Source organism: Puntigrus tetrazona, chromosome 3 (genome assembly GCF_018831695.1).
Source record: "Puntigrus tetrazona isolate hp1 chromosome 3, ASM1883169v1, whole genome shotgun sequence".
Lineage (NCBI taxonomy): Eukaryota > Metazoa > Chordata > Actinopteri > Cypriniformes > Cyprinidae > Puntigrus > Puntigrus tetrazona.
This window is the reverse complement of record NC_056701.1, coordinates 20,062,102-20,083,266: the sequence shown is the minus strand read 5'-3', so window position 1 is coordinate 20,083,266 and position 21,165 is coordinate 20,062,102. Positions and strand designations below refer to the sequence as shown.

The window sequence follows — 21,165 nt, the reverse complement described above, 5'->3', positions numbered from 1 at the left end:
ACACACAGACCCCAGACATGACACACACATAAAAAACAAAAACAGCTTTACTGAGACGTATAAGCTAGCAAAACATTTCTAGATTCATTAACGATGTGAAACGATACGGTCCGTATTAAATGAGGGGAGACAGAGCTAGCGCCCTCATGTTCAGATGCTATCGGTTAATTGGTTTTTGTCTAAATGCTTTCGACGCTTTTGCAGACTCGGCAGCATATAATGAAACGTATTAAACACACGGCTCAAACAGGACTCCTAAAATCTAAGATAAAACTTCAGAAAAAATAAATAGCTGCATCTCTTTTAACATTAAGCAGAAAAGCAGCAGGTGAAGACTTTTTGTACCGGCAACTTTGTGCCGAGACGGGCCGACTGCTCTCCAGACGAAGCGCGACACCTAGTGGTTAAAAAGGCACTAGAGACATTTATAGTCACAAAAAGTTCATTTTAGTTCGCAAACGCGAAGACTTTTAAATACTAAATAAATTAGCTTTTATATGTGCTGTAAAAAAAAAAAAAAAAAAAAAAGGAGTCAGAAAAAGCTTGGTAAAATTACAGAGTGTCTTTTACACTATTTATACATTAAAAATGGAAAATAATCTGCCTCATCAAAAAAGGATTCCAATATGAAAATAGTTGGAAATTGAAATGGAATTCATTGGTATTCTATTTAAATTGTTTCTTTTATGTACATTGACTCAGGAACCAAGCTGCTGCAAACAAAATGAACAAGATCAAAAGCCTTTATACACATAGGTCCTAGATTGGAATCTTATAGGAATAACTTCAAAAAAAGATTATTATAATTAGAATTCTGTATATTTCTGACAAGAGAATAATAACAATATAATTGCTAATCCAGTATGCAGTATTTCAAAACTGTACATATGGGTTGAAAATGTACACTAACAAAAAGGTAAAGATTGGAAAAGCTTGACTTTATTCATAATTAGAGATGAAGCAAATTGAATGGATGCTCATTCGGGCATAAACATGTAAATATAAACAAAGACAGTTTAAGATTTAGAGAGACAACGTCATATCAAAAATTAATTCTACCATCTAAAGCAATAACAAACAATTAAAATGACTGACATAGGCTCGCTCTCTCTCGGTCACACACACACACACCAGTGACTAAAGGTATAGTTAGAATTCATTGTGTTATAAAGATATACAATTAAATAATTTAACCCACGTAATACTTTAAAATGCTTATCTTTTCTCTCTCTCTATCACACAGACGCACACACACAGAGTCAAATCTTTTGCGTGCTGGTTAATTCAAAAAGCTTCATCCTCTCCTGAACTGTGAGTCCATCTTTAAGACTCTGAGAATAAAATGAGAGATGGTGAGAAAGCTTTACATTTTTGGGTACATCAGTATTTTGTTTTATTTAAATGGCACAGACGACCCCACCTTGGATCTGACGGTCTGCGTAAGAGTAGCATGGTCCTTTGGGAAGTCTGGGTTGCTCCTGGATTTCATCAGATCTGCAACAGGCATTTACAAATTGTGAATAAGTGCATGCTTATGCACTTAGTCCCTTTGCCTTCACAGGAATATGTCTGTTCTTGTAGATTTGCTTACCGTATTTTAAACTGTGTTGTCTTGCTGGCGCCATCCTTAGTTTATTTAAGTCACTTTGAGTTTTGACTTCTGAAGCAACCAGCTCAGAGTTTAGTTCTTTAAAATACTAAAAAAAAAAACAAAAACATTTAATATAGAAATAGGAAAGACTAGTGATTAAAATTTTACTTTGAAGTGGAAGTAAATTCTTTGGAATCTTTTATGGTTAACATTTGTGATTAAAACAATACAACAAACAAAAGTGTAACGATTATTGCATTTTTTTTCTATTTATTGACTTATTTACTCAATATTCTCATCCTGAGTATATAAATGCTAACTAAAACTATTATTAATTAATTTTTAACTGAAGAAGGCCTTACCATATTTCCCGCCTGCAGTTCCAGTTTAAGTGAGTTGATCTCCTGTTTCAGACACTTAATCTCCGATTCCTTTACTCTGAGATTTACCTATAGCATCAAAAGAATGAGACAGAGCACATCTGTTTTTACACATGTATACTTTATAGCATCTTTGATGGAATATGCTCTGACATAATCTCATCTGAGTAGTAATAAAACCCACGAAGGCTTCTTTTGTGGAAGCCGATTAAATGTGCTCAACCGAGAGTGCAGATAACTTTAATCTGCGTTCAGTCAACCATCCCCTGCTAATTTTAGTAGTACAAGTCAAATTTGGGCTCTTCGCCATATGAAAGGGTGTCAAGTCTTACCTCCAGCTGATACACGTCTTTCTCCTGAGAAGATTGTGAATGTTTCACCTCCCCATTCATGCGTGAATGCATCAGGGACAATTCAGATGCCAAAAACTCATTTAATTCCTTAGAAAAATAGGTGATACATATGCAAGATAAGCAAAGGCTGTGTGAATGTGCACAATTTTCTGTGTGCTTGTGCATGTACCTGGTTGTGAATGTGAAGCTCCTGGTTCTCTCTCTGCGTTGTACTCAATGATTCCCTTTCTGTTTCTATAGTCCGATTCAAATTAGTATTTTCCAGGCATTTCTGAGAATACTGCTCTGACAACACTTCCAGCTCCCTGTGCAAAGTTTCCAGCTCCTCACTGCAGATAATGCACAAAGAGGCATATAGTTCATATATAGTTCTGCAATAAATAGATTTTGATGTTGTGGCAGACAGATACATCACACGCACTTGCACTTGTATTGTGCATGAAGCTGGCGGATGTCCACATTGGCTCCATTTTGCAGGGCTTTCTGTGTCTTATCCATTTCCTCTTTATGAGCTTTCCTCATAGCCTCAATAGCTGAAAAACAACAAATAACATTAAAAGATAGTTAGACAGAACTGTCAAGACCAAGAATCAGATGCTAGATCATTAGTTGTACGTGTAAGCATGCAGAGGACAAATTTACATTTATCAGATGCTTTTATCCATAGTTAAATACATGAGAGTAGGGACAAATTTGTGCTTAAAGGTACAAAAATAAAACTGTCATCAATTTCTGAACCTCGTGACTTACAAATCAATTTGACTTCTTACAAGGAACTCATTAGTTACTAAGCAAAATGTCTCAACCACAACTCTCACTGTTTCCAATTCATTTTCATTGCATTGCAAAAGATGAGTGTACGTTTTAAAGGTTTACAGTGAAAAGTATTTTCATGGTCTTGTGAATGGGAGCTTTTGTTGAGAGAAGCACCTGCAATGGTGGCATTCGTCTCCTCCTGCAGTACTCTTTCTCGTTCCTCTGTCAGTCTCTCCACCTCTTTCTGATGCTGCCTCTGCATCTCCTCAATCACTCGCTGGTGGCTATCTTCCATAATGCTGAAACCATGCTCATACGTGGTTTAAGACACACAAAGACAAGGCGCACCTTCATCTTTGTGTATAATTACATGTTAACCTTGTGCTGTAACAAGAAGGCTTGCGCATACCTTGATGGTTTCCAGGTCAAGCTTGAAGGCTTTGACATCCTGGTTACTAAGATCCGTCTTCAAACAAGTCACCTCAGTCTCAAGCTCTCTGATTCGGTCTTGCAGAGCAGTCACCTTCTCTTCATTCTCCTCTAGTTCTGAGAGAGTTGCAGCATTTGGCCTTGACAAGGTTTCAATGTAATATTCATGAAGACGGCTCATCTCCTCTTCATGGATTTTCTGGAGCTCTTGGAGCTTCTCCTCAAACTCCAACTGCAATTTTTTGGCTTCTTCCGTCCTCAGTTGAGCATTAGTCTCTGCGAAACACGCCCTGCTCTGCCTTTTCCACAACAACACGCCTCGCGCAGCTTCTCTTCATAGCGCTCTGTCTGTTCCTGGAAAAGAGTCTCCATGCTACTCACACACGGCACGACACTCACACTCAGCCTGCTCTCTCTCTGCTTTGCGTGAGGGCACTCATCTCCTGCTGCAGGGCAGAACGAAGACGACAGGCCATGTATGCCAAAGTGGCCTGACAAATTGCAGCCCTCAGGATGGCTGAGGGTAGTTCACCAGGAAGATCGGTTTCTCTAACAGTGGACTGTAGCTGTGTTGAGAGATTCTGCAGTGAATGGGCCTGAGCACGTAGCTCTGCCACCAGACTCTTTCTGCAAGCAAGCTGTACCTCAGAGCCCTCTAGAAGAAGATCGGTCGCCATTTCATCGTCCATTTGTTCACTGTATGGTGCAAGCTCTGGCGGACTAATGTCAGCAAGTCTGTCCCCTGCTTGAACTGTTTTCCATTTTGGTTCCAGATGAGGAACTCTCTGGCCAAGGCAAGACATAAAAAGCTCAGATCCCTTTGCTCCTGTGAGGATGAGTACAGAGAATATGTATGAGGTATGTCGTCTCGATCTTACACACAGCCTATGGATTGCACTTTCACTTAGCGTACTGTCTACCAGATCTTCCTCAAGAGGGTCCAAGAAGACCTGTGAGTAACTAGGATCCAAAGACCCATTATGACTTCCTCCTTGAGCCATCCTAAGCACCTGGACATGCACTTCTGACAACTTATTAAGCAAATTTGAGCTGGGATGCTCAAGTGCAGAGGCAATCCGTTGGATAATCAGTGCCTCCAGTGACAAAACACTGCAGGCCATCTCTAAAGACTGATTTCTTCCTGAACTTTCGCCAACCAAACTCTGCCTTCCAGGCTTTCCATCATCATAAAGGGGAGCTTTAACTTTGTCTGAGGCTCTGTCTAAAGCTTCAGTAAAACTTGGCAGAGAATCCACAGAGAGCCGACCCTCCGGATTATGGAGGGAACTGTGAGCACCAAGAATCACTGAGTCCATGCGGTCCAGTGTTGAGCTGTTGCTGCTGCTGCTGCTGAAGATGCATGGTAAGCTCCCGAAGTCGCTCTTCTGTGTCACACAACTTGCTCTCTAGCGCCTGGATTACAGAGATCACTCTATGGGACTCGTCTACCTGAGTAGTGGGTTGCATTTCCAAATCACTCTGCCATTTCTGTCTGCACTGTTGTGGCTCAATCAATGCCTCACAGAAAACATTAGCTTCAGAAGATTGAGCTTGCTTGAGCCTTTGCTCGGTCTCCTCTAAACTACTGCCCAAGATGGCCATCTTAAGAAGCACTTCCTGTAGTTCTTGTTCCTTCCTGTCTATCTCTTTCTGTTGTTGCACCAGCTGGGTTTGAAAGCGCTCCTCGCTTACCCTCTCGCAGTCCAGCAGAGCACCCCGCAGGGTCTGTAGCTCCTCACAAGCTCTTTCATAATCATGCTCCATATCATAATAAAGAGTCTCTTCAGTTTGGAGGCGTGCCTGCAGACGACAAACCTCACTGTCTGACTCTTCCAGCTGGTTTTGTAGCTCCTGGCACCTTCGCAGAAGTTCATCAGTAATGTCCCCTGTTGGCCTTTTCTGCAGTTCAGCCTCTTTCTGCCTGAGACGCTCCTCTAGTTCCTTCGAACGCTGTTCTGATTGGTCGAGGCTGTCACTGAAGCTCCTCCTTTCTCGTTCCTGGCTCTCTTGAAGGAGGCGCAGGTGCCTCTGTAGCCTGACCTCTTTCAAGGCTTGTGCCTCTTCGGTTGCTTTAAGGCGACCCGTTACCTCTTCCAACTGCCCACGCAGACTCTCCAGCACCTCCTCACGCTCCTTCAGAAGAGTTTCTGCATCTTGAATCTTTAACTCTGTCCTCTGAAGACATTCCTTGCTGTCACTAAGCTCAGCTTGGAGTCTGGCCTCACTGAGTCTTAACTCCTTTTCTTCAGTCTGATTCCTCTCGTGCTCAGCCTTCAGTTCTCTACGCAGGCTCTGAAGCTCCACATCCCACTGCCATTCAGTCTGCGCTGAAGTTGAAGAGAAGGAGACTGGCAATGGAGATGTGGAGCGATCAACCTGTAATGAATTACGAGACTTTGTTTACTACAATGACAAATTATATGTAAACAGTGAAAGTAATATAGATTGGAACACCACAACCATATTTGCTTGTTATGCTACCTGGTTTTCTTGTTTGGGTTTAGCTTCCAGTAGTTCACCATGACCATCACAGGGCACATATATGGTTCCTGCATCAACCTCTAAGCTGTCTGGGCTGATTGATTCTGGGGAGGTGCGACTGGGCATTGCAATAAGTGATAAGTTTGATGGTATATCAGCTGACATGATGTTTAGGCTTTGCCTCTGTGAGACTCTTTTTTTCTGAAGATACTCATTCGTTGCCTCAGGGGCTGAACGTGAGATCTGCTCTTCAGGGGATGATGCAGGTGCAGGAGGCAGTGAGCGCCGCCGTTATGGTTCCACTGCCTTCCAGATGGATCATTTGACAACTCCTCCTTGTGATGTTTACAACTCAATTCTGCCCAATCAAAGGTTTTGTAGCGCCCCTCTCTACGGCGCTCACGGATGCGACTCCTTTGCTCGGACTCCTGTGAAACTGTTTTGCATTGGCAGGAGCTTGTACGAGCATGTGTACTAGTCATTGGCACCTTCTGAGGAATTGAACTAAGGGAAAGAAAAGAAGTGGTTATGATTAAGTTATCTCTGAGACTGTAGTTGTGTTTACATAAAAAAACAAAAAACTCTTGTCATGAAAACACATTCAAACCTGGGTTTTATAACAGGATTTTTCCTTGTATAGCAAAGAGAAAGATAAAAAAGCAGAAGAATCAACCCACTAACAGAGAAAATTACAGCAATAACTGTATTAAGCACCGTTCACAACAACAACGATAACTATAAAGATAACAATATTAGTGTCCACACAAACTTTATCGTCTGTTTATTCGAAGCGCACACTCGTCTACTGCAGTAATTTATAAGTCTCCTTACATCAGGAGGATCAGGAACAGATTCTGATTGAGTATCAAATGTTTGTATCATTCATCAGCTGGAATAAAATTGTTCTGAAAGTGATTCCAGCGATATCGTTTTTCTGTGCCATTATAGCTGTGGTGTGGACTCTATTCTTTAATATTGAAACGATTTTTAGAATTACTTATCGTTGCATTTATAGTTATTGTACTGGGTGTGAACGAGCCTTTACACTTTAATATCAATGTATGTGTAGTGGTTAAATATTTCTGGGAATGGCAGCTAGTTTTGATCTTGTACCACGTGACATCTGGGGCAATGGCGGGACGAATGTTTTTCATTACTGCCTGGACCCAGTTGCGCTGTATCCCATAAGTCATTGCACAAAGGGTGAACACTCCATCCTTTGTCTGTACAAAAAGAGTGATGAATAAAGGTAATGCAACAGACAAATACATAAGCTTAGAATTTTTCCAATATAGACTCACATGAATCTGAAAGCCATAGTTCCTTTGCACAGGGAAATCTGTAACATCGTAGCAAGTAGACAAGTTGATCTCACCATCCACATCAGCTGCCTAAAACACAAAACACAGAAAGACCTCTTAACTGAAAATGGCAAATCAATTTTTATGATGATTCTTTATAGGGCGAATATCACGAATCACTTTACCTCTTCTGCTGCAGAGTCACGATAGAATCTCAAAGTCTGGTCTGTAAGAACAAACCAGTGTTTCCGCCACTAGAGACAGAGAACATCAGACCACTTCACACAGAAAGAATCATGAACAAGTAGACAGACCATGCACTCCAATCTCAAAATCACCTTTCCATCCTCTCCCAGTCTAGACATCCATCCCTTTTTGAAATTAAGGAGGTCAGGCTGAAAGGAAAAGAACATTAACAATGACATATGTGATACTAATGATCAAGTGACAACTATGATTAATTTGATAAATTTGTTGCAACATCTAATAATTTATTGGATTTAAAATGTATAAATCAATTTACAGCCATAAAGATACACATTAAAATCATTCTTATTTGTATTGGATATACTGCACTTACTGTGGCCGTGGAGTCAAGCGGTCTGCGCTCCAGCGATTTTGAGCGGAGACTACATGATATCAAATGTTGTGAGTGATCAGGAATATCATTAGTGAAGGAAGCCTGAGAAGTAACAGTTGTCTTATGGTCTTTTTGTTCAGTAGAGGATGTAGGGGTTGAGGGGGAAACCTTGGCATCTAGAAATGAACCCTCTTGTTGAACAGCTTCCTGAGGTCTGCTAGAAGTATGCAAATATACAAGTATGCAAATATATAAGACAGTTTTATATTTAACTTTGAGCTCTATAGAATCTAAAAAAAAGTTCTGAATGTAAACATGGTAAACAGAGAGAGGAAATTCTAAGACAGACACAGAGGTTAATAAGCAATACAAGCCATTTGGAATTCAGCACGCACACATTATACTGGTTTCATCAATGTTGACACATATACAGAAAATACACAAAACACCTAAAACTGTCAATCTACAAACTGTTTGAACAAACTGCAGAAATTGGTTTGAGGTACATCAATGCAGTGCTGCTAAGCATTATATAACATTATAACTTTAACAAACATAACACAAATATATTTGGATGAAAAAATGGGAAATGGGAATGCAAGCAGCCGAGTTTGATTTGACTGATGGAGATGGGATGAAGTCTCCTGAAAGAAAAGCAGAGAAGAGTGCTTTTGACATGCTTTTGAAAAAATGGCAAAACCATAATGAACACTAGAGGGAGCCACAAACATAACACACAAAAACCAATGTAATGAGCGAATCAGAGCACAATGAACCTTTCTTACCTGTACCGATTTCCAAACAGCCGTGCACTTTTCTTCTTGTGCTGGGAGATTCATGATTGATTGTGTTTGTTATGGATGTGTGTGATTGCCTCTTCCCATTGGGCTCCAAACTTCTCTCCCAGGAGAAACCTCTATCTGTAGCACCATCCCTACATGCCCCCTGTGAATTGTGATTGGTTGGTGGAGGAAGGGGGGAGGGGCTAGGAGACACTGAGGTAGGAAACATACACAGATGTGAAGCAGGTGAAGAAACAGAATCACAGTCACACCTGGTATCAGTGTGTGTCTCTGCATCCACAACTCTTGGACTTGAACTTGTCTTCTCCAGAGATGAATAGCCGCTTTCAGTGCCCAATCGATTCTTAGTACCTGAAAGAGCAAATAAAATCAAAGTAATGGGCTGAACCTGGGGTGGGGGTGACTTAAACCGTAATATATATTTGTCGTACCTAGTAAAAAGTGCAATGTGCCGAATATCACAAATTTCACACACAAATTAAGTTCTGTCATCATTTACTCTTTACCTCTTATGACTTTCTTCCATGGAATAGCATATGCCATACTGAATTTTTTAATTACACAACATTCAAAATTGTTTAGAAAATCCATTTCGAAAAATTGAGCATTTAACAACTACACCTTATCTCTCTTAATTTAATTTTCATTATCGCCCAAATTTTTATATTCCGTTACTCTGTCTAAGGTCTATGAAACCTCTAGTAAATAAATAAGGTTTTATAAATAACATAAAAGTATTATAAAAGCCACATAAAGATCTGCATGAATTAAGCTTTGGATGAGAAACAGATTGAAATCTTCCCTTGTTGCCCTTCAAACAGAAGTCATCAGATGTCAAATTTATAAAATAATAATTTGAGCTGATTTTGTAAAGCTAATTGACACAGTTCTGTTCAAAATATCACTGATCACATGCTTCACAGGTTGAGAATGATGACCGAATTGACTTTTTCATGCAAACTATTCAGAATTCTTTACTAGAAGAATTATCAATATTCTTAGCCTGCTACCTACCTTTATTTCCTAAGCTGACAAATCAGTAACTACTACAACCATAAACAAATTCATCCAGTTCAAGTCACAAGTCCACACACAAAGGCCAGTCTGAGGTCATACCGTCTGTGTCAGAGCAGCCCGAGGACTGACTGAGCGATGAAGAGGGAGAGGACTCAAGCTTGATATCGAGTGATGAAGCATTGCTGGAAGGAACCCCGACTTCACCACCGAGTGGCTCCTCCTCCAGCTTCTTCCCTGAGGACAGCATCAAGACCTCCTCCACCGGGTTCACCACGCTACCTCTTCTGTCATTTTTGGTGGCCCCTTTAATACTATTGGTGACACTTCTGCCTTTAGTGGCACCGCTGGTACTAGTGCCAGCATTGTCGCTGACAGACACTTTGGCGCTGCTGTAACTACTAGAACCGATGCTGCCTTGTCTTTTAACAACGCTGGTGGAACTATTTCCAGAAGTGCTGCTTCTTTTAGCAGGGCCACCGCTACCGCTGCTGCTGTTGCTGGAGGTTTGGTTTTCTGTTGTCTGCTAAGAGAGAAAGAGAGAGGCCGAGAATATAGGTGAGTAAATCAGAGATTGACAGGCTGCACACAAGCGCTCGGCCAACGAAATCCAATTGGCACGTGGTGGTATAGGAAAAGCCTCTCTTTCTATATACAACCTGCCTGACAAACAAGCACGCATGTCTTTTGCACTCTGCTCCCACTCGCAAACTCTTCACCCTCCCCCTGGGGAATGCTCCATAATCCTGTCCAGATCGCTTAAGTTAATTCTATTAAACTCCTATCTGACCAACGCTCAAAATACACAAAAACAAAAACAAACACACAAAATACAGGAACACAGCATTTCATGTACATGATGTTAATTGTTGCAGCACAGTGCAATGGCACTTTCACACACTAGATCAATTTGCTCTGTTGTCAGCAGAAAGAATATGCAGAAGGGAGGGATTAGTAAATCAACCGGACAGAAAGATGGGCACAGCACTTAGAAATGTAATTAAAGTAAAGAATAGGTGGAGGAGGAGCACATTTAAAGGAGCAGTACTCTAAGAGCATTATTCTTTCTAGCCTTCTACGCTTATTTAAGTCTACTATTTTTTAACAAGATGGTAATATAATGCTCTGCAATATTGTGATCTATAGATCTGGACATCTAATCCATTTAACGCTGAAACATATAAATCCTGCTATGCGTTTAGTGCATTTAAAACTTGCTGATCACAAATGAAATACTGACAAAGCAGAAGAGCAAAAAATGTGCAACCTGGAGATTAGACAAATCTTTTGATTCTAGAACTGTGCTAAAATATAATTCTGCTATAAAACGCAGAGGAAAAAATCCAGAGGAGTCCATGGAGAAAAATATGCTAAAAAGTATTTAGCATGTGTGTATTCATGCGTTCAAAAACACCCTGCTCTTGTAATTTTGGTATACTAAGCTGCTAAACTTTAAGTTACTATATTGGAACAATTAATTATATACTTCATGCACGTTAGTTGTGTAGTAGCTAAAAATATACTCAAGTATATTTAATAATGCTGAAGCTAAGTGGAACTATTGCAAATATACTTTAGGTAATCTTGCATTTAAAGACTATTATTATACAAAGATCAGACAAGCCTGACATTCATAGTGACAATAAAACACATTTTAGGCTTAATATTAAATATTCATTGTACACAAGTTACAATTACAAATCAGTAAGTCTTAAGTGATATAGTGATTTAGTAAATATGATAAAAGACTTGAATTATACCGTATATGAAATAAATATACTTATACTTAATATACTACATTAAATATTCTATTTATTCATATTTTGCTAAAGGAAATGCTGCAGAGATATTAGATGGGATACTGGAATTGTCTGTCACAGAACAAGACTGTATGAAACAGCATTAAATATGAATAAGACTCACTTATGTGGGTGGGCTGGATCCTTCCCTTCTTCTTCTGATTTGATTTCGCAGCCTTAGGGTAAACAATCAGATTTTCCTGCCACCTAAAAATGAAACAAACAACCTTAAAATTCAAACACACGGCAGACCCCAAAAACGGCCCAGGCTGGAAATTGCAGGCATATGCAAACTCAAACAAGCTTGGATTTCTCTTACTTCTGCTTTCTGGACATCACGCTTCAAGACTAAAAACCTCTAGTTGCAAGGAAACAGAATATTACAAGCAATAAAATAACAACCCTGAACAATCCCAAAAGAAAAGATCCAAGCTGGTGTTCTCCAACACAGACAGCGACAGAAACACTCACACACACACACTAATCCAAGACTCCTTGACACCTTTTATTACACTCTTAAGGGATTAGATCAACCTTGCTGAGATTTAGTGACTTATAACACTTAAGCAGAAACAGAGGGATGACACTGAAGACCGAGAGAAAGAGAAGATTTTAGCTGAACTTGTGAACAGAGCTCAGACTTTGGATCTTCAATCAACTTGACCTCTTCTGTTCCATTACTTCACAATTATGGTATACTATAACGCATATCGATTAGGATGAAAAAACAAACAAACAAACGTCTAGTGCCAAAGTAGGTGTAGCGTGGCCAAGTTCCCACCACAGGTCAGTGAGTGCATTACCTACTGATGCTGAAGCCATCTGTGCTCTCTGTTCGGATGTAGTAGTCTCTGTCAGTGAAGCACAACCTCAGGCAGTTCTGGAAGCCAGTTTGCGATGAAGCATCAAGAACCTCACAGCATTGGGACATGTTTACACTTCCTTGGGGCAATGTACTTGGCTAGAGGAAAACAGTTGCTATGTCATTGCACAGAGAGGATTAAATTTTAATAATCATACATTTTTGATGGAGAATCCTATAGTCAATGGAAAATCTTATTAGGTTTTGTCAATGACACCAAGGTGAAGTAGTAGATTATTGTAGGCCAACTTGGAAGTTAGTCTTCAAAACACTCCATGAATGATAATGCTAAGTGGAAGTCAGTTTGAAAATAGTCAAAATAAACACATTTTAGATCCAGTGTCAATAATGGGGATTCTTAAGTTTGGGATTGTTAGGTACACAAGACAAAAAGGTTAGGAAATATTGCATGAAGAACAGGTAAAAGCTCACCATCTTATCCAGAGTATCTCAGAAGCCCATGCTCGTAAAGCACAAAATATCTCCTCTGCCATTTCTATAACAGAGATGGCAAAGAAAGATCAAGGCTACAGTTAAAACATAGTTACATATCAGCGGCCTGTATCTGATGGAAACAATCTCTGAAATGCCAGGGTCATCACCCGCTTTCTGGGGACACAACTGCTGAAGTCAGCGTCCTCTGGGGCCAGGAGCAGCCAGCCCACCTGGACAGGCTTAGTCTGCGGCAGAGAAAGATATCTACTAAATAAATAAAGTAAAAGGCTTTAAAAAAAAAAGTTAAAAGTTAAGAAATTATATCCTTACCTGAATCAGATCTGCTTCGCTGAGTATGTGTGAATCCACGGGTTTGAAGCAGTTTTGACATTTACTTTTATTGAAGATGTTGGCCTGAAAACGATGACACCGATTCTCACGCAGAAAACATCGTTTTGGGGTGAATGGTGAATGTGTCAACATTTACTTTTGTAAAGTAAAATGGCTAAGTAATTAATTTTCAAGTGAATAAATGTGGTTTAATTTATTTAAAAAACGGTAAGGTGGCTTCTCGATGTCTTCATTTATCGACGGTGTCCGTGCCGTTCATATCTTCCTGTCCCTTCAGTCCTTTCACTTATTGTTAGAGATTTGTGGAGTCAGACGGAAACCTGCCTGATACAAGGATCTAAACGCGATATTAACATATTACGGAGAGTTCAGCTCTTCTGAAAAGAAACGTCGAAACAAAGCCCTGAACGAGCGTGGTTCTCAATGGCGTAGTCTAGCCGTTCCGCTAACTAGTGCTTTCTCGATAGGGAGTTGATTCATACCAATGATTCGATTCTTTTGAATCCGTTCACCAGAAAGATTTATTCAGATTCGCTCAGGGACCCTTAATTGTTTTTGTAAAAACAGAATCGTAAAAACTCGCAATTTATCGGTTTTCGGTATTTAAAAGTTTTAAACCCCGTAGAAATACATGTTATTTTACTTTTATGTTTTTTTTAACAGTGTGGTATGCTGTCATATGACCTCACTACATTCTTTCATCAAAGATGAAAGTCCATGTCCAGATAACATTTTTGAAAATGCCTTGAAATAGTATAATCAGGCAATAAATTAAAAGATGACAAAAGCACTTTCAGTTCATCAAACTAACAAAAGAAAGGTTGTGTACAGTTGCATTATGAGGTACATTTAAGAAAAAAAACCCAATACCATTAAAATATAAATACAAGCAGTATTTTATTTTATTTTATTTATAGTTAAAATAGAATACATAAAGGAATATACAGGTTTGATTTCCAAATGATGAGTGGTAATGATCCATATTTATTAGCAATGACATAAAACAAGCAAATATTATGGTTAAATAGATCTTAATTCATGCCACACCTGTCTGTTAAAGCTTTAGCATAAATGCTTGTCTGAATGTGTGAGTGAAAGTGATATCCGTTAAAATTCTCCACCCTCTGCTTTCAGATCAACTTTCATCTTCTGTTTCTTCATTATGGCCTCCAACTCAGTGGCCTTCCTCTTATCCTGAAACAGAGCAATAAGAAAACAGACAAGAAGTCAGTGATCATTTATTTCTGCTAATATCCCAATCGCCTGTGTTGTTCAAATATATGTCAACGAAGTGTTCTGACAAATGACTTTTATACTGTTTTGACACATTGATGCAGCATTTAAAAATGCTTTGCTTAAAGTTCTTCATAATGTGTGTGTGTGTGTGTGTATATATATATATATATATATATATATATATATATATATATATATATATAATAAAATGTCTATATTATATATAAATGGAATTAATTTTGTTCACATATATATGTAATGTCCATGTACTGTGTATATTATGTATATATAAAAACACACACATAATAATATATATATATATATATATATATATATATATATATATATATATATATATATACAGTATATATGTATATATATATATATATAGAGAGAGAGAGAGAGAGAGACAGAGAGAGAGAGAGAGAGAGGGAGAGATTTTCTTTCAATATTCTTTTAAACCTAAAATTAAAGACAGAGAGAACTTTTTTTCGATAAATGTCCACAGTTACATTCCCCAGTCGAAGTTGACTGAAAGAGGAGCCCTTTTCTATTAACTAAGGTCTGACAACTGAAACTGCCGGAGGGGAAAAAGAGAAGGCATGAGAGGTATTTTGCGAGAATGTGTCTGAGAGTGTGATTTACCTCCAGCAGTGCTTTCTGCACCATGATCTGACTGTAGACTCTGGTTCCCTCTTCTGGACAAACGGCACGCAGCTCATCCTTATTCAGAGAGAGAAGAGCTGGGCTCCCGTTAGGACACCGAGACTCTGTACAGTGCTGAGAAACAGATAGAGATTACAACATGAGCAGAGGTCTTACGTCAGTTTCAGCTCCAGACTGGGATGTGTGTATTTTACTCACTAATCATGGAAGCCTTTGGCACTGAGCCACCCCTGAACCTCAGCTGGAGGGGAGTGATAGTCCAGCGGGGCGGTGGTCTCATTTGCTTTGTTAATTACCACTGGGCGTATCGATGCTGATTTACCATTGGCCAGTCGTTGCAAGAGCTCATCATTCATCAAAAATACTGTTAACACATATAAATATTACAGTAAGAAATCACATAAAATATGCATTTTAAATGTTAACATTTACAATATATGATATCTCTGATATAATATATGTGACCCTGGATCACACATGAAAAAATAGTTAAAGCTATATATGAAACTGATAAAATGGCAAAAACTCAATAGCAAATTTCATTGAATAAAAATAGAAAAAAATTAAGCTAAATTAAAATATTAATAAAACTATTCAATTAAATAAATAAAGCCAAAATAATGAAGAATAATTAAAAAAAGTTTAGAATATAGTTTATAATAGTGAAGAAAAAAATAATCCACAGAATGCATTAAACTAGCATAGTGTTATAATATGGGATATTGCATCAAACATACAGTTTGGTAAACCTTGCAAACCTTGACAGACCAATCAAAAGCAAGTATTCCACATCAAAAAAAATCTGTCATATGTTTATGAATAAAACACAAAGTCACTTCCAGAAGGACAGTAAGCCGTGTATTTGACTGCATACAACACTAATAATGACGTTACCATCCTCCATAAACTTAGCCTTTGACTTTTACTCCAGAAGCATTGTCTTTGGAATCATACTTTGAATAAAAGGCATTTATTAAATAGTTAGAAGTGACTAATGTACCAATAACGTTGTAAAAAAAACAATACCTTTATCTCCGTCGTCTCCAATTGGTGGCATACTGTGGGGGCGTGGATCAGGGTGGAAAGCATTTTTGCCTGTGGAATTGGGCAGAACACACGAGGCTCTGCCTCCTCCCGGGGGAGGAATAGGAGCTTTCTATGAAAATATGATAGGAATTAGTTTGTGAATTAGCATGCGGGTTTGTTGCTGATTACACATCTGAGTGCATGATGCCTTTACCATAGACTGGTTGCGCATTACTACGTTGGAAGAGTCGACTTCTGCGTGATTGATTGGCTCGAGAATATTATGTGGAACGAAACCAATTTGGTCGTATTCATTCTTACATTTCCACCATCTCTTTGATGACTCTAACACCTAAGACAAAAAGGAAATGACAAAGTGTTTGTCAATTGGTATTATATAATTGATTCCTATTATGGCAAAATAGCATTTTCAGGGAAGGATCGGCTGAGCGTGTGCCTTTGCAAGATACCTCCAGGGTTTCTCCATGTAATACTGAGAGTTCACTACTGTTTCTCGCCACAAAGTCATAACTGCAACGGTACAGCCTTTCTTCGTGAGGAGGCAGGGAGTCTTCCATCCTGAACCAAAATCACAATGAAGCAAAGTGGCATCACAAAGACACACAGCTGACTGGTCAATACTAACCCGTCGTGTTCCTGGTATACAGCTAGACGCGCCTGATCAATGACCTGTGGAAGCAGAAGGGAAGGAACTGAAGGTGCGTTTGTATTGTGGCTGTGTTTATATCAGTGTTTTGATAGGTTTTATACCTGTTGAGTCTGCATGAGGGCTTCATGTCTGTGCTGGGACTCTATGGGGTCCTCGAAGGGCTGTCCGTGAGGATCTGTGGCCATTGGCTGCCAGCCATCCAGAAAGACAGGTGTGTATTGAGGCACTGTCTCGCTAAGTTGAGAGCTGATAAACACACAATGGAGTCAACTTACCGATCTTTATTAGTTAAAGCCTTACCTTTGCAAAATACTCCTTTTCCATGAAATATAATACTACACCACCCTGCGTCATATTTGCTGAGTTAAATCCAATACTTGCATTTTATTCATTTTGGGGTGCTGATTTAAAAAATAGTGCCTGTTTTGCTCTAGCATAAAAAGAGCAACTTGTTATCTTCTTGTATTTTGCAAAGAAAAGAAAGAAAGTTTATAATAAGTATATATAAGTAAATAATGACAGAATGTGCATTTTTGGGTGAACTATTAATTTATAAGTGAGGTTCAAACTCAAAGTCATTTATTCTAATACTATATTTTGCACTCAAATTTAAAATCTACAGTTTTGTTACTGACTATGGCATGGTCAGTTTGGGCTGAGTGACTTCCACAGTGGTTTCTCATGCTCATTAAGGTTCTTCTGTAGTAGGGAGATTGCTCCACTGGTCATAGCGGGGCTGGACACTGTTGCTGCCAACTCAGGACCACCTGTGGTCTTTACCATCTGGTGAACATACAACGAAACATACACACCATATGGCGACTACAAATTCTTTCCTTACTCTCACGGTAGCCTCTGTTTCTCTTCTAAATTAAAGTTAGACAAAGTTATGCCTAGGTTGCCAGTTCTATGTTCTAATATTCTAACAGATTTTGAATTGGTGCTTTTCTCTATATGTCTGCTGTGTTTGGTTTGTAATACTCTTACCAGTTGCAATGGGATGAATACATGGTGTAAGAGTTGTTCTGAGGTTGGTTCTGAGATTTTCGTCTTCAGGCGATCCTATTACACAGACATACACATTGGTGAAGCATAGTTCTCGTTATTCATTTCTGCTCTACTACCAAACAAAACTGAAATAGATAAAAGATAAAAAAGAGAATAAAATGCAAGATTTAGAAAGATTTGTTGAATTTGTCACCTTACCAGTAGACAGAAAGAATATTTAATCTTCTGAAGAACATCCACAAACTCTTGTTCTGATGGTGGGATCACCGTTCGTATGAGAGGGCCGTCTACAAACATAGATGTTTAAGATTTATGATTATGTAGCCTTGTGATTTGTGGAGGTCATCAGGGGCATCTCTCTCACCAAACTGTTTTTTCTTCTTCTTGCTTTTCTTATCATCCTTCTTTGCTGTTTTTAATGATCTGTTGCTCTACAATGTTCTTAGCTTCTGCTGTCTCCTGCAGACGGGCCATAAAATGCTCCACATCAGCAAAACAGTGATTCACCAACTCCTACAAGAGTGGGATATAAAAAAAAGTAAGCTTTTAAGCAATAAGTCCAGTTACAAAAATGCAGTGCTACGCAGTGGCACTTTCATTAATCTTTTCACTTAATTATAAAACAATAGTTTCATATTTTTAACAATAATTTTTTTACATTTTTATGAATTGCTTTATCTTTTTATATTTGTTGTTTTGCTGATTATTGTATAGTATATGTTTACGGTATGGCAGGTTTTAAAGTGACAACTTGCAAAGGTGAATGTGAACTTTTCTGAACAGTAATGTTCAAAATAACTACAAAATATTTTAAAAATTAGGTCTAAGCACCTAATTTTAATATCTTTTATAACAAAAAATAAATAACCTTCAGAAATATTCACAAGTGTGACAACTAGCCCAGGTCTCCGCCATTACAAAACTGAGTTATAATTTTTCACGTCTGCATTCTATACAAGAAGCAGTTTCTAAACAGTTATACTTACAACTTCTCTCTGTGCATGCATCAGATGTGAATCTGTTTTCACTCTGTCTCTCCATTTACTAAGATAAGCAAATATAAAGCAATGAAATATTCTATTTATATATAATTATATACACATATATAATTACAAAGTACAGGGGTTTATGAGGACACTGCCTAAAGGCTTAAAAAAACGTACTAAATTTCATTTGTTTTATCAGTTTGTACAGTAAAAAACCCCCAAAACATTACGCCTATAGAGAATCCCCGTAAACCACCAATACCAATACATTGTGTGCGTATGTTTGTGTGGATTTACATAAATAGTCAAAAACATGTGCTGCCATTACGTATCAATTTCATTAAACAGACAAACAGAAAATAAACACATACAATACACACATGCATTTATACCTATGGGATGCGAAGTTAGCAGTTGTGTCTTTTGTAGACTTAGACTGTCTCCTGGGGATAACTGGGGGAGCAGCCATCTTACAGAGTGAAATGATGAAAAAGGAAGAGACAAAAAACATTCATAAAAATTCATCAGATGGACAGGTTTACCTGGTCACCTGCACACACACAGTCAATGTCAAGCCTGGTACACCGATGAGTCACAATTACAACAAAACCATTTAAATGCCTTTAAGAGAACAAATTCAATATCTACTTCAATTACATCTGCAGTTGCTTGGTCACCACTCTACGTGGGACTCTACTTTCAGTTAAACAGTATTATGCTACCACAACGCGATTATCATTGAGCATTATTGGGTAGTGGACTATTAGGGAGAAAACATTAGAAACTGAAGACAGAATTTCATTCAACTGAGCTGGCAGGCAGACAAAAAAAGGCGAGACGACTATGCCAAGCAGCCTGAGAGAATCTCTTTATATGGTTTAATGGTTTAATAAAACAAGCTTTAGGACTTGGGCTGCCACAACTCCCTATAATTAAGACACGCCTGTTCAGATTTTTCTTTTTGCCAAACAAACTCAATGAATGGCTTTTTGTAAATCTGGTCTTGGCAGGATTGCTTGAGAGTTTCACTCCGTCGTTGTTTAAGACTCTGGGATAAAGAAGGTTGACATTCCATGCATAACCAATACATTACTGCACATTAGCTCAGTCACAGCTTTGGCCTCTGACTAGCAGAAACCAATAAGCGTCTGTCAGATCTTTAGGATCACATATTCAGTCTCTGAATATCTCTTTAACATTTATTAATGTTAAAATTAAAAAAACAATAATTACAGTCATTAAAATGTACAATTCATCATTTACATTCCCTTCTTAAAAACATTTTTGTATGTATTTTTCAGCTATAAAAAATAAATTCCATGAATAATAAATAAATAAATAAAACGATGTCTTGGTATCCCCACAGCCTTGTATGACAAGCAGTTTACAAAAATGCACTAATGGTTGGAAATAAATAAAAGAAATAACACAGACAATAGACTGCAAAAAAAAAAAAAAAGGTTCGTACAAAATTGAGCGATCGTGTTCCTCAGCATGATTTGAGATGATCCGTAGAGCACTGTATGCTTCAGTTGAAGCCAGTACATCTTACTGTCTATACAAAATAGCATGAACATGTCAGTCATGAATGACCTAAACATAGTGTAGAATCTAAAACATTTGTTTTCCATTTCATGTCATAATAACTCCTAATTTCATTTTTAAAATCCTTTTTATTTCAAGGTTTAAATTAGATTTTGAACTCCTGCTTTTCAATGTGGTCTCAGATCTTTGGACCCTGACTACATTCCTGAAAGTAAAAATTTCAAGAAGCCAACACAATCACCGCGTCCAAATCACTGCATTGACTAAACACTCTTGTGTTGTTTAGGAGGAGTGGCAGCATATAACCAGGATTTCTAGCACAGCTGCTATTATTAGCAGAGATCTATTCAAGAACTTGTCTGAATCCACGCTGTCATTGTATTGCCAAAGAATAGGTACAAGACACAAAATATAGCTCTTAGATATGAGATTACAATGCACTGAACATTGCTATAGACGAGTGAATACTTTTCCAATCCTTCAGGGTAAAGCATTTGTTACCAAAGTGCATCGCATAATCAGCATCTGCACGTGACCGTAAAATCATAATACACCTGTTCTCTTAATTGCTAGAATTAATATGTCAATTTCCGTGGCATTAGTATAAAGAAATAAATGGCTAGTTTAAAAGTCTTACTGTGTGTTAGATCGTACACCTCCTTCTGTCACATCTTCTGTTTACACCTAATAGAGAAATGCAAGAACTAGAAAAACAAGTTGATCTGTTTAACTTGAAGAAAGCCTGGACTCTTTCTCTCTCTCTCTCTCTCTCTCTCTCTCCTGAGTTTCAGGATATGAAGGTGCATAGAAACATGGGTGGAAGTGTGTTACTACATTCTGATGACTGCATTCCTCTTACATTCCTCTGCGAGACAATAAACACATCAGATCTT

The 21,165-nt window shown here is 38.4% G+C and overlaps 3 protein-coding genes across 3 annotated transcripts; all 3 read right to left on the bottom strand.

Moving 5' to 3' along the window:
• Nucleotides 1-1,221: 1,221 nt before the first annotated feature.
• Nucleotides 1,222-6,265, bottom strand: LOC122341340 (centrosome-associated protein CEP250-like). The gene is made up of 13 exons (XM_043234691.1): nucleotides 5,991-6,265; nucleotides 4,807-5,885; nucleotides 4,423-4,748; nucleotides 3,946-4,335; nucleotides 3,490-3,785; nucleotides 3,255-3,402; nucleotides 2,752-2,857; nucleotides 2,494-2,653; nucleotides 2,304-2,411; nucleotides 1,954-2,040; nucleotides 1,592-1,697; nucleotides 1,421-1,494; nucleotides 1,222-1,331 (listed from the first exon to the last, which is right to left on the bottom strand). The coding sequence occupies exons 1-13, from the start codon at nucleotides 6,153-6,155 to the stop codon at nucleotides 1,260-1,262; spliced, it is 3,117 nt and encodes a 1,038-aa protein (XP_043090626.1). The 5' UTR covers nucleotides 6,156-6,265; the 3' UTR covers nucleotides 1,222-1,259.
• Nucleotides 6,266-11,323, bottom strand: LOC122341339 (myosin phosphatase Rho-interacting protein-like; the record flags this gene model as incomplete). Its single annotated transcript, XM_043234690.1, has 9 exons — nucleotides 11,318-11,323; nucleotides 9,791-10,214; nucleotides 8,926-9,025; nucleotides 7,872-8,085; nucleotides 7,630-7,686; nucleotides 7,477-7,545; nucleotides 7,292-7,381; nucleotides 7,104-7,213; nucleotides 6,266-6,494 (listed from the first exon to the last, which is right to left on the bottom strand). Coding segments are annotated over exons 1-9 (1,299 nt in total), but the record flags the coding sequence as incomplete, so codon positions are not given.
• Nucleotides 11,324-14,013: 2,690 nt separating this feature from the next.
• Nucleotides 14,014-18,997, bottom strand: LOC122341338 (epidermal growth factor receptor kinase substrate 8-like protein 1). The gene is given in 17 exon segments (XM_043234689.1): nucleotides 14,014-14,329; nucleotides 15,017-15,106; nucleotides 15,109-15,151; nucleotides 15,236-15,401; nucleotides 16,064-16,193; nucleotides 16,278-16,415; nucleotides 16,534-16,642; nucleotides 16,710-16,753; nucleotides 16,835-16,979; nucleotides 17,369-17,381; nucleotides 17,384-17,516; nucleotides 17,721-17,795; nucleotides 17,940-18,028; nucleotides 18,106-18,167; nucleotides 18,169-18,254; nucleotides 18,728-18,785; nucleotides 18,990-18,997. Coding segments are annotated over 17 exon segments (1,476 nt in total). The 3' UTR covers nucleotides 14,014-14,242.
• Nucleotides 18,998-21,165: the final 2,168 nt, after the last annotated feature.

Excerpts from the sequence above, each read along its gene's own strand:
- LOC122341340 (XM_043234691.1), bottom strand. The coding sequence starts at position 6,155 with ATGTCAGCTGATATACCATCAAACTTATCACTTATTGCAATGCCCAGT. Across the intron at positions 5,886-5,990 it reads AACCCAAACAAGAAAACCAG|GTTGATCGCTCCACATCTCC; the intron begins GTAGCATAACAA and ends AATTCATTACAG. Across the intron at positions 1,495-1,591 it reads ACAACACAGTTTAAAATACG|ATCTGATGAAATCCAGGAGC; the intron begins GTAAGCAAATCT and ends TGCCTGTTGCAG.